The 16,799-nt window shown below is 44.4% G+C and overlaps 1 protein-coding gene across 11 annotated transcripts in view; it reads right to left on the bottom strand.

Annotated features, from left to right (window-relative positions):
* The window catches only part of ARHGAP8 (Rho GTPase activating protein 8), an 80,216-nt gene that overhangs the window by 50,573 nt on the left and 12,844 nt on the right, over positions 1-16,799 (bottom strand). For all 11 annotated transcript variants that reach the window (XM_088669933.1, XM_088669934.1, XM_088669937.1 and 8 more), the window contains 5 exons: positions 13,160-13,264; positions 8,055-8,195; positions 4,440-4,527; positions 3,956-4,087; positions 2,332-2,418 (listed from right to left, as the gene is read on the bottom strand). In XM_088669933.1, the coding sequence (XP_088526059.1) occupies positions 2,332-2,418; positions 3,956-4,087; positions 4,440-4,527; positions 8,055-8,195; positions 13,160-13,205 (494 nt within the window). In that variant the 5' untranslated portion in view covers positions 13,206-13,264. The remainder of the gene's footprint in view (positions 1-2,331; positions 2,419-3,955; positions 4,088-4,439; positions 4,528-8,054; positions 8,196-13,159; positions 13,265-16,799) is intronic.

Below are 16,799 nucleotides of genomic sequence, written 5' to 3'. Positions count from 1 at the left end.
TCAGATTTATGTCCGTTTATCCTTTGGCGTAGGGTTTGGCCTGTTTGCCCAATATAGAGAGCTGAAGGGCACAAGGGATGAAAACAGCAATGAATACCAACTGTATTCACTGGATTGATTTCTGTTCCAGATGCAGGATGAGTAAGAAAACACTCAGAATTTCCACTCCCATTTCCATTGGAATTCTCTGACGACCCCACATGTGTTGCAGAAATAATTTGTTGTTGTTGTTTTTCTGGTGAGAACTTTGATCCCTACAAAGGGCTACACTTCCCAAGCAGAAATGATCTTATCTGCCCCTTCCACATGGTTCCTGCAGTCAGAGGGGCATGGGAAAGAAGCCTGTAAGCTGTGATAACATACGCTACAGAGGAACTTGATGCAGCACAACACAGTCTTCTCTCTCTTTTAAAGATAGTGTCAGAAGCAGTTTGTCCAATATTCAATGGGACTGAGCTGAAATTGTTCCAAGAACAGTGTCAAAGATGATTAAGGGTCGGGAATCCAAGCCTTATGAAGAACAGTTGAGAGAGTTGGGTGTGTTTAGTTTGGGAAAGACAAGACTGACAGGAGATATGACAGCCATCTTCAACTATCTCAAGGAATGTCGCATGGAAGATGGAATAAGCTTGTTTTCTCCTGCTGTAGAGGGTAGGAGCTGAACCAAAGGTTTCAAGCTACAAGAAAGGAGATTCTGACTAAACATCAGGAAGAACTTCCTGACTGCAAGAGCTGTTCAACAGTGGAAGGTCTCCCCCGGGAGGTGCTGGACTCTCCTTCCTTGGAGGTTTTTAAGCAGAGGTTGGATGGCTATCTGTCGTGGATCCTTTAGCAGACATTCCTGCATTGCAGGGGGTTGGACCAAATATATAATCAAGCATTATCTAGAACTTAATAGTAATGGGTAATGGTCTCAGATCTCTGGGCCCCAGAGAGAGTAAGTGCCCTTTCATGTATCCCTTTCTTAGACCCTGAAAATAAGACACAAATTGGGCTAACATAGTTAATATTACTGTATTCCCATTTCCGTAAATTATTCTGCAGAATAACATCGAAAGCCCAGCTCTGCATGCACCAGCACCCCTAGTGGAAGACGACAGACATTTTAATTAGATGGATTTAATTAACCCCAAGAGTTGGCTTCTGCTGTCAAGGAAGCACTTTTACAGAATTAACACACTTGATCCTCAGGGTGTACAAACCTAGTTAGGCCTTCCAGGATGCTCTTCTGTGATAAAATGAAGCATTTATGCCAGCCTATTAGCGAATTCCAAAAGAAAAACACACACGCACACCAAAAACAGATTGTGTTACCCATTGAAGCAGTGCCTTAAATAACTTAACACTATTAATACAGTTTTTATAATACAGATAATTTGCTCTTTACCTCAGGAGGGCTTCCCGTTCTGCAGGATCTGCTACCTTGACATTAATGTTTTATGGTTTTGCTGCTTTTTAATGGCATGGAACCCAGCCCTTTCACTCTCTCCCTGACTGGAAAAAGCCAACTCCAAGGCTGGGATGGAGGTAAACATGAGTGTTTCCAATCGCTACGTCTGGAAAAGGCACCCAACACCCACTCCTACCCCCCTGAACCTCTAAATTATTCTTCCCCTCAGCTTGAAACAAAAGAAAGCAAGCAGTTCTTTTCAGATGCCTTGTAAGTTCTTGGACTTGGAAACTTCTTGAACATTAAGCACACACACATACACACAAATGTTCTCTGAGTCTCAGCCCACCAGCTGCAATCTAAGGGAGGGGACTTTTAGCAAAAGACGAAAAGAACTCCACTAGATCCCATATGTACCTAAGCACCACACTAACAGAGAGGATCTAGACCAGAATGGTCCATGTTTCCATACCAAGTGTGGGCTGCCAGAGTACTTCGACATGGGACCTGCGGGCCACACACTGCCTTGTTGTGTGGGAGGAGAAATCAGTATTTGACACCCCAGGGCTTTGGGAAGGAGGCGGGAGTACTCTAGGATGCTGGGAAGTCAAGTCTTATGAACTCACGGAGATTTAGTTCCATCAGCACGTTTAGTGCAAGTAACAGAGACATCAACATAGTGAGCACAATGGGACAGAGTGGGAAGAGTGAGAACTCTGAACACAGTAGACAGTTAGGAGGAAACGTAAAATAAAATAATTTCACGTACTCATGCCAAGTCCTCATCACCCATAATGTATTTCATTGGCAGGCTCCCCAAGTATTTTTTACCTTGTGTTTTCTATAACACAGATGTTTCTAGAAATCCACTTAAGAGTGAGAAAAAAAGCAAACTACCCTTCAGCTAAGTACAAAATTGTCTCCAGCAAACCAATATGTACCTGATTAGAGGTTTAAAAATGTTCCAAATTATTTTTATGAAATTGGTTGGATGTACAATGTAGAGCGCTTTCAGATTTTTCTTATACCTGCAGAAAAGAAAATTAAATTGTTAGGAGACTTCTGAACGTTACATGCTGTAGTGGAGTGGAGCTGCAATTGAATGTGGGGGGAATTTTTTATTACTGGAACATTATACAGTATTCATTTCAAGTACATCTAATTCAGAGGAATTGAATGTAAAATGAAAAGAAGAAATGGTCAGTCCTGATGGAACTGAAGTAGGTGAAGATTATACAGCGATTACATTACAAACCAGTATCTGAATTGTTTTGTGGGTATAATAATGGTGGGGAAAATCTCTCTAAATGGAAAAAAGTGTGTGGGAAATGGAGAAAGAAAAACGGTAGCAAGAAAGGAGAAGATCTTTAGAAATTCAAGAGACGGACACCATTATTTGATTCCAATTTCTGTTATTCATTCATTAAAAAAGAAAGTTCCACACTGAAATGAATTTCCAACTTAATCATTTTTCTTTAAGTATTTTACTTCACATTCTTAAAGATACCTGGAATTGACCAAAATGATATATGATCAGCACAGTCCCTGGTAGAAGCAGTTCAGTCTCCCAAGATCTTCCTTTATAAACCAAGGGTAACATTTTGGAGGCAGCCAGAGCAGCTCATTAGGCTATGCACAAATCCGTATGAGGCGCACCAAGGCAAAAGCAAGTTTAACAAGTGCCCTTCCCTGCGCTGCCCAGTGCCGCTACTATCTCCCAAAGTATTTTAAAACCAAGTTCATAGTAGTCACAGGGGTTGCTGGGTGGGCTAGGTGCACCCCCAACCCGAATATCCTGTTTTACCCCTCTTCTGTGTAGACCAGGCACTTCTGAGCTATGCAAGAAGTACTGACAGTTGAGCTGTGGGTGGTTGGAGGCAGGAAAAATTAGGTTAAATCTGTTATTGAAGTGGTGCTATACCAGTGCAAACTATTTCCAGGACTTCGTAGCACTGCAGGGCAAATCGAAAGGAGTGAATACTCCTTTGTGCATTCTAAGTTCATGGTGGTCGGGATTCTAATAACAGGTGCAGGTTGCCTTAGTGTTGGACCGATTTCCCAGGCATATGGAGCTTCCTGCTTGTTCACTACTTTTCTGCATGAGGACAGGGACAAACAGGTGAATTTCTTGCAGAAGGGAAAACATCACTATGGGATCCAGCACCCCGCACTCCATCAACCCATGGAGACTAAAGACAGCAATTCTCCCTCTCCTCGCAATGCTATTTCTATCCTGTGCAACAATGGTAAAGTTAGAATGCTTCCGATATGCCAAAAGCCTGGTAAATATTGTTAATTCGTTTTAAATCATGCCCCCCTCAATCATATAGGACAAAGCTCATCTAGATCTCCTCCCTTCTGTGAGTGAGTGCCACAGGCCTTTCTGCAAAGGCAGCTTAAGCTCCCCACAAGGTTATTGTGGAAACAAAAATAGGAAGACCAAATATGTGCTATGACGTGCCCTAGGAAGGGGTAATTAAAAATGGGGAAAACCTGGCCAAACTATGCTTTTAGAATGGTGATTTTTTATTTTTATTTTTAAAAAGCGCAATTTAGAAAACATACTTCCTGTCAAATTCTTTGTAGGCGCTTTGTAACCAACTCAGGGAGGGTTTATTCTTACTGTTCAGTCCATAGTGAAAGTAGACCACTGTGTAATCATTTTCCACATACTGGTCCAGTGCATACTTTAAGTATCTGGAATAAAAGCAGCATAGAACACACCAATAAATACACTGTATTTTCACTGTGGTTCTTTAGATCTAAAGAGGAGAAGGCATACAGGCGCCCAATGGCCTGATACATACTATTTTCATGGTATGCTCAAGCCCAAACATTGAACATCCCCACATAGGACTTGCTAGTATTAAAAGCTTATTCGGAGATCATTCAAATACAGTCAAAGAAAGAAAGAGCACAATTCAATGATGAAGTGAACAATTGATTTTATGGCTGACAATTGGAAAGCTATAATGGATGTGGCCCACACTTCACTGGTGAGCCCCTGCCCTCCCTGTTGACACATGAGTGAAAAGAAGAAAAGACTTACTCTAATAACCGTCTGTGATTAAGTTGATAGGAAGGAGGCAAACGGCAGCAACTGAAAGCAATCACTTTTCTCCCCAAATTATCATCACCTGGTAAACCAACAAGAGTTTAGTTATCAGGGTGATAATTTCACTCTAAATGCACATGTTTTAAATGCAAAGCTTTACATGCTGGAAGACAAAGGTTTTATAGGAGGGTGTAAGATAAATTGAGAGAAGATCAGCAATTATTAAAAACAAGCTGTTGTGGGGAGCTACTTCTCCCCCACCAAATATCCCAAATATCATGCAGATAACCATGTTCACAAATGGGGCTTCTGGGCTGCACTGACACAAAACCACTTGTTTCTAGAGCGTCTGAATCTATTGATCTCTGAGAGATGGGCCCCTGCACTCCCAGGCTGGTTTGCTCCTCCTTTGGGGTAGGATGTGGAGAGGGAGAGAGGAGAAAAAAGGAAATGAAAGACGTGAGAGGAGGTTTCTCCCAATGCCTGCCCTATAGGAGCAAGGGCGGGCATTTGGAGAGGATCCCTAACTTTGGGGAGGGGGGGAGAGGCAAGCAGGACAAACTGGAAGATGTAGGATGAGTGGCAACCCTACATCTGAATATCTGAGCAAGGGTTGATGAGCCAGTAAGACTGCTGATTTACACACACGTTAGCTGAGAAACCTGCAGTCAGATCTTTAGCCCACTCCTCTCTGTGTGAACAGGCCCGTCCTAGCCATAGAGCACGGGTGTCAAACACAAGGCCCGGGGGCCAAATCCGGCCCGCCAGACCTCGTCATGTGGCCCGCCGAGCGCCCCAGCCAGCGGGACCCAGCAGCGGGACCTTGCTGCTGAAGCGCCGCGCCGACAAAGCGCCAACAAACAGCTGGGGCCGGGGGGTGGGGGTTAGAAAGCCGGCCAGAGCAGCACTGCGTGGAGCGCCCCGAGCTCAGCAGCGGCTCAGCCTCACGAATGTGCAACTCTGAGGCTTTACGCACTTCTCCTAAAACGGACACCCGCTGCCTCACGCTGCACGGGAAATACTTTTTGCCCCTGGGTCACTTCGCGCTCTTTTCTGGCGCTGAATCAAGGCAGCGACCCCCCCCTTCCCTTTCTTTCTTCCTCTCTCTCGTTCTTATTCTTTCTTTCCCTCTCCTTCCTTCCTTCTTTATCTCTGTCTTCTCTCCCTCTTTCTTTATCTTTCCTTCCTTATTCCTTCTTTCCTACTCTTCTTTCTCTCACCTCTTTCCTTCCTCTCTCCCTCCTGCTCCCTCTTTTCTTTCTTTCCCTCTACTTCCTTCCTTCTTTCTCCCTTTCCGTCTTCTCTCCCTCTTTCTTTTTCTTTCCTTCTTTATTCCCTTCCTTATTTCCTACTCTTCTTTCTCTCCCCTCTTTCCTTCCTTCCTCTCTCCTTCCAACTCCCTCCTTCCTTCCTTCCTTCCTTCCTTCCTTCCTTCCTTCCTTCCTCCCTCCCCTCCCCTCCCCTCCCCTCCCTCTCCTCAGAAACATAGGATGCTGCTTTATACTTCTGGCCCTTAAACCCTGGAACCAGGAGAGCAGCTCCAGCAAGTCAACCTCAGCCAGTCCCTTTGGTGAAGGGTGGTGGCTCACTGGCAGAACATCTGTCCTGCATGCAGAAGGACCCCAGCATCTCCAGGTACTAGTAGCTCTGCAAAGGTCCTGCATGAAACCCTAGGGAGCCTCCACCACCCAGTGCAGTTACCAAAAATCATTTTTCAATAAATTGTACAATAATTGTACATTTGAATATCTACTTGCCATTATTCTGACTATGTTTCTGCTTTCAGAGCTAGTTATTACTTACATTATTACAAAAACAGTAATAATTGAATGCAGTGACAATAATTTATGATAATAAAGAGTGGACACATAGTCCTACAGATACAACCGGCCCTTTGAGGGTCACCAAACTGCTGATGCGGCCCCCGATGAATTTGAGTTTGACACCCCTGCCATAGAGGCTAGTGGCGCGGAGAACCACGGCGCCGGGCACTGGAAGGGCGCCAAGTGAGCGCAGGGTTCCGGCGATCTGGCCAGGACTGCACTCCTTCTCAGAGGACTCTGCGCTGCACCTCCTTCTCGTTTCCCCAGCGCTGGGTTCCGCTCAGTCGAGCTTCGCCACCAGTGCACGCACAGCGCCCAAGCAGCTCTTGCTGGTTCCGCGGTGCACGCTAGTGGTGAAGCTTGACTGAGCGGAACCCAGCGCTGGGGAAACGAGAAGGAGGTGCAGCGTGGAGTCCTCGGAGGTGGCCTCCCGCTGCTGCTGCAGTCCGCTTGGCACTCCCGGGCCATTGGAGAGGCTCTGGAGGGGGCCGCTGGAGGGACCTAGCGCCAGGGCGCTGGGTGGGCTTAAGACGGCCCTGTGTGTGAACAACTTGAGATGCTCTCCTCTGTTCACACACTTGCATAGCTGTCAAGTTCTCCCTTTTTTAAGGGAAATTCCCTTATGCTGAATGGGCTTCCTCACAAGAAAAGGGAAAACTTGACAGCTATGCACTTGCATAACCCAAAATATATACATATATACACAAACACATGAGTGTTAGTTACAGGTAGGTAGCCGTGTTGGTCTGCCGTAGTCGAAACAAAATTTAAAAATTCCTACCAGTAGCACCTTAGAGACCAACTAAGTTTGTCATTGGTATGAGCTTTCGTGTGCTGAAGAAGTGTGCATGCACACGAAAGCTCATACCAATGACAAACTTAGTTGGTCTCTAAGGTAGCTACTGGAAGGAATTTTTTTATTTTGTTTAAACACACGAGTCAACAGCCGAACATTAAAATAAGGGACTGGTTCTGCCAAAGCTTCTCTCAGTACTTACAGCGTGGGCGGGGGCAGAGGAAGGGGGTACGGGCCGCCCTGGGTGTCACCACTGAGGGGGATGACAAAATGCCGGGCGGCACTCAGCACGGGGCTGCAGCGTGCCCGAGCCACGTGTCTCTCCTGGGAGAGACGCAGTGGTTTGGGTGCGTGCAGGCTCCTCGCTGCCCAAATGGTCCGCCTGCTGCCTGCCCCCCCCCCCAGCTGTAGGGCGGCTGAGTGGCAGGACTCTGGCAGACTCTGGAGGCCCCGCGGTGCGCCCCGCCCCATGGCAGCTTCCTCTGCCGCTGACTGTGGGAAAGATGAGCCCATTGTCTGTGCCTTATCATCACACCTGAGAAAAAGCTACACAAAGTGGGAAGATCCTTGGATATTGTTGTTGTTTTGTTGTTGTTAATTTGTATCCCACCTTTTCTCCAAAGTGTTCAGGGTTTGTTTTTCACACATTTCTCCCTTTCTCATGACAACATCCCTGCAGTAGGTAGGCAAACAGACAGTGATGTGCCCAAGGCTACTCGGTGCGCTTCATGGCTGAGGGATTTGAACCCTGGTCTTCCGAGTCCCACTCTCACACTTGGATTGGAAGCAAGATACCAGAGATCAGTTTTGGAAGAGTCCGAGTGAGAGGCTGATCTGGTCACCCATTTGCTTTCCCTTCTAAATGCAGGCTTCTACTTTTGCTCTAATCCTCCAAGTATTACTTCATTACAGGTTAAATAACTTGAAGCAGAAAAATTAAGTGATTTGCAAATACAAAGAAGATGCCAAATAGGTTTTCAGCAAACATACCTACAAGGTGAAGTATATTGTGTCTGGCCACATCATAATATGGGTGTGTTGGGCTTATTTCAGCATCACCATTTGACACAGCTGCAAATGATACCTGGCTCCCTTCAAGATCTGCATTTTCTGCCTCATCTTTCCTTAATTCTGAAGCAAAAAACATATTCAGGTACATTTAGAAAAAAACAAACCAGTAACTCAGGACCAAATAATTAAAACAAGAATACTGTTCTTTATTAATATATTCCAGTTATTCAGATGCCAAGTATTTCTAGTCCAGATTCCTGTTTCCTGGCAAGCAAATCCACCTGGGCAGCTCACAACTGGGGCCACTCTCCCTCGCCCTGTTCCTGGGGTTTCCAGTATTGATAAGTCTGTGACCACTGCTAGATGGTGAAATTGCCCACTCCCCCTTTAAAGCCACATACCGTGTTTCCCCCTTTTTAAGGCGTAGTCATAAAATAAGCCATAGCAGCATTTCTTAGCATTTGAGAAATATAAACCGTACCCCGAAAATAAGCCATAGTGATAGGTGCTGTGTGGAAGAGAGCACTGAGCTCCCCGAGTCAGCAGCAGCAACGCCGGCCGCAGCAGTGTTTGCTGAGTCCTTTCTTGCTTTTGGGACTTGGTTACTGTGCTGGCTTGGGATTGTGTGTGTGCAATTGCTGTTGCTGCTTCGTGTTTTTCAGCTGGATTCTCTGGGTTCTAAGCACTTTCCCCCGTTTGTTTGCGAAGCAGCACTCGGCTGCAGCCCCTGCCTCTCCCGGCGGCTGCATCGATCCCCAGGAGGCTGCATTTGATCGCTATCTCCTTTTCTATTTCTTTTGTCTTTGAGCACCCGGCCCCGCCCCCTCTCCCCTTCGTGGAATGAAGAACGGAGTTTTAGCAGCATTTCCTCATTATAAAAAAAAAGGTCAGGAACTTTTACTTTAACCTCAAAAATGGGATATTTCCTCTCTCTAAAAACAACTCTGACCTGAACACCAATAAAACGGGGGTAGATCACCTCCAGTTTATAAATCCGCAAGTAGATCGCAGTCTCCTGGAAGTTGGGCTCTATACTTTGGCTGATTGCAAGCCTTTGCATCTTTAAAAAACAAAAACCATGCGCTTCTCAGTCTTAATTTTCCTTTAATTCATCCCCCTATACCCTCCTCCAACCATTGCCTCCTTCCTTTCCTTACCCCCCCTCCCTCTCTCCCCACTTCCCTCACTCCTGTGCGATCTCATTTAGTCATATACTTGCTTTTTCTGTTGTGTTGTCTATTTTATATTTAATATTATTACCCTTTATGATGTTATTTTTTCCCTTGCGATAATTATTTATTTTTTATCTTTAACTAACTTTCCTTTCCATATTTTTCCATATATAACTCAACACTTTCCCATTCCTTATTAACTCTTTGGATAGAGTGCCCCCCCATTATTGTTGTTAATTTTACAATTCCTGGATTTTTTATGGAACCGAACAGTTCGGGTGCTTCAGAATGTGCCTTCTGTTGCTACAGGGCTATGGGGCTTCACTATTTGACCCCCCCCCCAGGTTGGGATTTTTAAAGTAGTTCTGTGGGTCCCAGGGCGCAGAATCACCCCCGATCCTTTCCTTTGTCTAAACAGACCTCTTCCCCCCTGACTTTGGAAGGCTGTGCTTCAAGGGTGATACCAGGGGTTTTTTAAGACCTGCGCCTCTTAAGGATTGTTACGGTCCATAACTTCCATTGCTTTCTACAGGGTTGGGGGTTTAAAGCACTGCCACCTCCACCCCACCCTGCAGGCGCTCAGAACTGGCAGCGCCAACAACGCGCCCAGCAGCACGCAGAAGAGAGCACTGAGCGTCCTGAGCCAGTGGGTCCCAGTTGTACCAGCACTTTTTTAAAAAAAAGACACCCCCTGAAAATAAGCCACTGTGTGTTTTTTTGAGGGAAAAAAGTTATAAGACGGTGTCTTAAAAAAGGGGAAACACGGTAAGCCAATGACAATCACTGTGTCTTTACGGCAGTGACTTTCCACTGATGGGTTTTTAATTTTGTCTACTGTGTTTTCCTTTTTTTATTCATAAAATTTCTATACTGCCTTCATTTGAAGATCAAAGGGTGGTTTAAGAATAACAAACAAAACCAATAACCCTCCCACACACAGTTATTTGTTTTCATTGAATCAGTGTTCATGCAACGTTATCCAAAATGCCTATGTATTTGTTATAAAACACTACTGTTTGATGTTGCGATAGCTCAGTCTATACTGCATGAGACTCTTAATATCAGGGTTGTGGGTTTGAGCCCCATGTTGGACAAATGATTCCTGCATTGCAGGGGGGTTGATTGACAACCCTTGACGTCTCTTCCCACCCTGCAATTCTAAATCTATGATGCATAGCAATGAATATGGCACTAATGAACCCATGCTGAAATCAACAGCTGAAGGGGGTGAAGCTGTGAGATGTATCAGGAGTGGGGCAGGGGACAACCTCACTCTAGTAATGGGAACACATTCTTATCGAGATTTTCAAAATGTGTTCCTGGAGTTCCCTAGAAACTCATTAAGGATTTCTTGCGGCCACAGAAGAGAAATGGTGAACCCAAGAGTTCAGTCCATGGCCCTACAAACTGGCTACAGCTGATGTAGGAATCAACAATGTGAGTAGAGTGGACTGGATATATTTTCTGAAGACGACAGCTTCCAATATATTTTCCCACAATGAGGGAAAGCCTTCCTGGAGAGAAAAACCATTGGAAACCTGCTCTTTTAACATAGCATTATAATAGGAATGTGTACAAATTAATGGAAAACATTGATGTTACAGTTGTTACTGTGGAGATTTTCTGCATATCTGGTGAACAGACCTTCTAAAAAATTTTGGAAGGAGATTGTTAGCATTAACAGCACTAATGTTGTTGGCACATCACATTTATTAGAAAGTTTAAAGAGCAGTGTAAAGATCTTGGATAACAAATTAATCATTAACTTTTAATTAATAATTTATATAATCCATATATACCGCGTTTCTCCAAAAATAAGACACGTCTTATATTTATTTTTCCTCAAAAAAACAACAACACGGTGGCTTATTTTCAGGGGATGTCTTTTATTTTATTTTATTAAGTATGGTACAGTTTAACCTACAATGTTAAACTGCCTATCACTATGGCTTATTTTCGGGGTATGGCTTATTTTTTAGGAGAAACACGGTACAGTGGTACCTCGACTTACGAACGACTTGACAACCAAATTTTTCGACTTACGAATGGGGCAAATGGCTGCACGCTTACGAATTTATCGACATCCGAACGGAAACCGCGGTGGTTTTAGACAGGGTTTTTTCGACTTACGAATTTTTCCGTTTCCAATGCATTCCTATAGAAAATCACGTTTCCAATGGCGTTTTTACGAAGGTGCCTTTGGAATGGATTAAATTCGTAAGTCGAGGCACCACTGTATATAAATGTAAACTGGGCATGTGGGTGTGTCTCCACTTTTCTCCAAAACCGCTTGACCGATTGCGTTCAAATTTGGACACAACATCCCATGTGAATATGAGAGTGACCCCATACCATTTGCATAGACAGATGTTGCACCTGGGCCAGGTAAAACCCCCAAAACCCACATGGTCCAGAACTCACAACTCGGATGAAAGTGCATGTTGGGAGCACAGGAGAGGTTGCAAAAACAGCGTCCTCTAGTGACGGCTACACTGGTACTGCACCTAGGAAAGCTTCCCTCTCCATAGCATCTCGGCTTGGCTTTCCAGACTGGGCCGAGTGGAGGTGGGGGCTCGCCTGGGTGGGGGATGGGGGGGAGGAGGGGGTGGGATAGGTCATGAGTCGGGACAGGGTGGGGCCAATCACAGGGATGAGCTGGGGGTGGGGGGAGGAGGGGGTGGGATAGGTCATTGGTCAGGACAGGGTATGCCCAGCCACAGGGCTAAGCCGGGGGGGGGGAGCGGATGGGATAGCTCATGGGTTGGGACAGGGTGGGGGGGAGTCACAGGGATGAGCCTGTGTAAAAAGAACATGTGTAAAACATTTCAACAAAATGAAGGGGGGAGCAGAAGGTGAGGGGAGTCTGAAGGGGGACTCCTGAGGGTCCATTTAACAGACTCAGCCACAGCAACGCGTGGCCGGGCCAGCTAGTTATTAATACAATAGTTAACTATAGCAATGCCAATTTTCACATTGCATAAAGCATAAGGCATTGCACTTATGTTAAAAGTGACATATTTTAATAGCAAGGAAGAAACACGGACACTATTTTGTAAAGTTAAAATGTAAAAATGATCAGGCATTAACTCTAATGAAAATCTGTTCATATTAAATATTAGCTTATGTCATCATTTTTCAAAGGGAATAGGCAATGCTTACTTAATGGACTGGTAAACACTGTTAGTATGTTTAAAAAGTAAGAATTATATTATTTCCGCATCACATTAAGGATCCCTCTAGTCCAGCAGCCAACCAGATGCTTCTGGAAGTTCCTGAGCAGGGCAAGGTGGTGATGGCAACCCGCTGTTATTTGTTCCAGGCATCCTAGCACTCAAAGGTATACTGCTTCCAACTACAGAGAGGATTGTTCTTACACGAAATGATTTGTGTGCGATTTCCTTCCTTTTATGTATAAGTGGTGAAGTACAATTTATGTTTTCTGAATAAACAGGGTTTGCAAAACTCAAATTTCTATATTATTATATGTTAGAATTGATTCCCCCCCCCAAAAAATGATGGTCCCCCTAATGAGTTGGCCATATGGTTATGTTCATTGGAACATCTTCAAAAGATAACACACAATCAGGAGGTCTCTAGCCTCATTCAATACTTGTCTGTTTAGAGTAATGACTCCCATTTGTGCCACAATATGTGATGACAGCATTATTCCAATAGCCTAGAATTTCACTGGGAGCACATGCCAATAATTCATTTAAACTGTGTGTATTAAACTAACCTTCAACCTTAATAGCTTTTGATAATAAGGTACATGCCAGTGCAGCGGTTGTAACTCAAAAATATTACACTACCCTGGCAAAAGTTTTTCACTTAGGGAAGAATGTCTTCTAAATCATCTGGAAATATATAGGAGATACCACTTGATGGGCAGTAATAGATCTATCTATAATTTACCTATTTCAGCTAACTTTTCAAAATCGATTTCTGACATGCCTTCCATAGACAAAGCTATCCAGCGCAGACAATGTTGTCTTCTGGTTCTTCAGTCCTTGGTCAACCCTAAAAAACAAAACGAAAATTATTAGAATCAGATAGAGGGAGAAAAGCTTCACCAGATAATATTTTTAGGGCTCAGTTCCAGACCCATCTTGTTGCAGCTGTGGTAGGCACTCAGCATTGCATGACCTTTCTGCGAGTTTCTCTTGGAGGAAAAAGAAGGCACCTATCTGCTTATTTCTTGTTAAATTCATCAAACACCTTTCCAAGAGTGGGCAGATCAGTATGGATCTTCAGGAAATTGTCTGAGTGATCTGCAGTGGATAAGCAACTGTTTCCAGCTCACAATGCTTTTAGCAGTGGTGATGGGAAAAAGCATTATTCTCTCTCTCTCTCTCTCTGCTAAATTAGGCTGCCGGAAACTGGGGCAGGAGAAGAGAAGAGGAAAGTTCTGGTGTTGCAAGGAAACTCCTGGGCTGACAACGGGCTCTGAAGCAACTTGTTCTTCCATTCTAGGTCCCCCTTCCTGATCCACTTGGTGTAACTCAGAATTCTAGTGGGAAAACAAAATAGATTCTACACTCCTAAAGTCTGCCCAGTCCTGATGTACGTAAAAATACCATTAAAACCCTAAGCTGCAGCAAAAAGAGAGCAGGTATGGGAACAGCAGAAAAAAAATCAAATATCTAGATCACAGCCCAAAGTGGACTTAAAACAGAAATGTTCTTGCTTGCCTCCTTGTAGTGGGATGACCACTATGCACTATGTAGTGGGATGACCACTATGCAAAAGCCTTTGACTGTGTCGACCACAGCAAACTATGGCAAGTTCTTAAAGAAATGGGAGTGCCTGATCACCTCATCTGTCTCCTGAGAAATCTCTATGTGGGACAAGAAGCTACAGTTAGAACTGGATATGGAACAACTGATTGGTTCAAAATTGGGAAAGGAGTACGACAAGGTTGTATATTGTCTCCCTGCTTATTTAACTTATATGCAGAATTCATCATGCGAAAGGCCGGACTAGATGAATCCCAAGCCGGAATTAAGATTGCCGGAAGAAATATCAACAACCTCAGATATGCAGATGACACAACCTTGATGGCAGAAAGCGAGGAGGAATTAAAGAACCTTTTAATGAGGGTGAAAGAGGAGAGCGCAAAATATGGTCTGAAGCTCAACATCAAAAAAACCAAGATCATGGCCACTGGTCCCATCACCTCCTGGCAAATAGAAGGGGAAGAAATGGAGGCAGTGAGAGATTTTACTTTCTTGGGCTCCTTGATCACTGCAGATGGTGACAGCAGTCACGAAATTAAAAGACGCCTGCTTCTTGGGAGAAAAGCAATGACAAACCTAGACAGCATCTTAAAAAGCAGAGACATCACCTTGCCGACAAAGGTCCGTATAGTTAAAGCTATGGTTTTCCCAGTAGTGATGTATGGAAGTGAGAGCTGGACCATCAAGAAGGCTGATCGCCGAAGAATTGATGCTTTTGAATTATGGTGCTGGAGGAGACTCTTGAGAGTCCCATGGACTGCAAGAAGATCAAACCTATCCATTCTTAAGGAAATCAGCCCTGAGTGCTCCCTGGAAGGACAGATCGTGAAGCTGAGGCTCCAATACTTTGGCCACCTCATGAGAAGAGAAGAATCCTTGGAAAAGACCCTGATGTTGGGAAAGATTGAGGGCACTAGGAGAAGGGGACGACAGAGGACAAGATGGTTGGACAGTATTCTCGAAGCTACGAACATGAGTTTGACCAAATTGCGGGAGGCAGTGCAAGACAGGAGTGCCTGGCGTGCTATGGTCCATGGGGTCACGAAGAGTCGGACACGACTAAACGACTAAACAACAACAACAACAAAGTGGGATGACCAAGGCTAGGCAAATGGGAGGTTAGTTTTGCCTACCCACAAGGGAATGGACTCCGGAAGAGTCAGGACAGTGGGTCCTTTCCTCAGCACCAAATTGACCCTGTGTGAGTAATAAGCAACAGGCAGATAGGCAGGCAGAAGTTCTCGAGAGGCAGCGCCACCTTTCTGAATAACTGCCCCCACCCACTCTGCCCCACCAAAGGTCTAGAGGTAAGCAAATCCTGCAGCTTAGGTTTATATCCCAGATTTTCTAAACAGTGCCAGAATGCCCCTGCAAAAAAAATCAGAAACAAGTTAACACACGAAGGGAGATGGGATCATGAAAAGAGAACATCTGCCCAGTTTTCAGCAAATTGTTGCTGAGGGGCTCCAATTAGAAAGTTTCCATTTACAAGAAAAAATTACTGTAGCACCCTAGGAAATTAATTTACCCCTGACCATAAGCATTCTCTGTTCCTAAGAGATAACATAATCTCCTTAATAGCATTTGATGCCAAGTATGACTGTTTATAGTGAACTGCCAGAATTAACTCTTCCTCGGTGCCTAACGAAGGAAAATGTTCCACAACAAAAAATTGGAAACCTTCTACAATAAAGCCCAATTTGTATCATTCATGAGTTCTACCTTTTGACAGCCTAGAAAGATTGTTGCCATGTATGCATTTAAAAAAGAAAAAAGAAACTGCAAGCACAACAGTTAAAAAATATATAAAAGAACCTGCATCAATGGATAGATGAAACAAAGCCAAAGGATTCCTTGCAATGTTTGTTAACTCTTTGATGCTTTCCCTTTGTTCCTCTGGCTGTCAGCTACACCTCTTATTTAAATGTAAAGCAGAAAGCTATTGATCTGAATCTTTAAAAGGGAGGGAGATCCCTATCTCCACATGCATCTGCCCTCCACCAATAACTCTTTGTTTCTTCTGAGATGCAACATGAAATATCAGGCTACTTTAATAAGCAAAGTACATTTTGCATTCTTTAACATCTTGAGAGAAGCTAAAGCACAAGTTTCAGAGAACTTTTTTTAAAAGATAAAAAAAATCAATATTAAATTAAACCTGCATGCCTACTACTGTACAGGGTACCAAGAAAAGTAAAATGCAGCCAGTAACAGTTGGGAGAGAGCAAAAGAGCTTGCATATCATTTTAATGAATTATCTAATTAATGTCTAGGTTTCCTGGGCTGCGATCCTCTGGCCCCCGTGGGTCATAACATGCTCTAGATCAGACATGTCCAAAGCCCGCTGGTTGGTTTAATCCGGCCCCTGTGGCAGTTTATTTCCTGGGGTAAAGTCCTAAAAATACCTTTAAAAAAGCTCAACAACTTCAATCCTAAAAAAAGATTAACAACTTTGGTCGGCCCCTTACTTCATCAAATCTGGCCCTCTTTGAAAAAAGTTTGGACACCACTGCTCTAGATCTCCCACTCAAAGGTTAGGCAGAGAAAAGAGAGAGGCAGCCCTGGAGGTCTCTCCCTGCCCCATGGAGACCTCTGTGACACTTGCCCCACTGGCACTGGAGCGCTGGCATCAGTCGTCCCTGTAACCTCACTTCTCACACTGAGGGAACCCCCAGAAGGCCCTCGGAGCTGGACCTCAGTGTCTGGGCTCAATGACAGGGGCTCAACGACACGCTCCTTTAGGTATGCAGGGCCAAAGCCGTTTGGGGAGTTAAAGGTCAGCACCAGCAATTTGAATTGTGCTTGGAAACATACTGGGA

Source organism: Zootoca vivipara, chromosome 5 (assembly GCF_965207765.1).
Source record: "Zootoca vivipara chromosome 5, rZooViv2.hap1.1, whole genome shotgun sequence".
Classification (NCBI taxonomy): domain Eukaryota; kingdom Metazoa; phylum Chordata; class Lepidosauria; order Squamata; family Lacertidae; genus Zootoca; species Zootoca vivipara.
The sequence above is the reverse complement of the archived record's forward strand: the minus strand, read 5'-3'. Positions and strand labels throughout refer to the sequence as shown.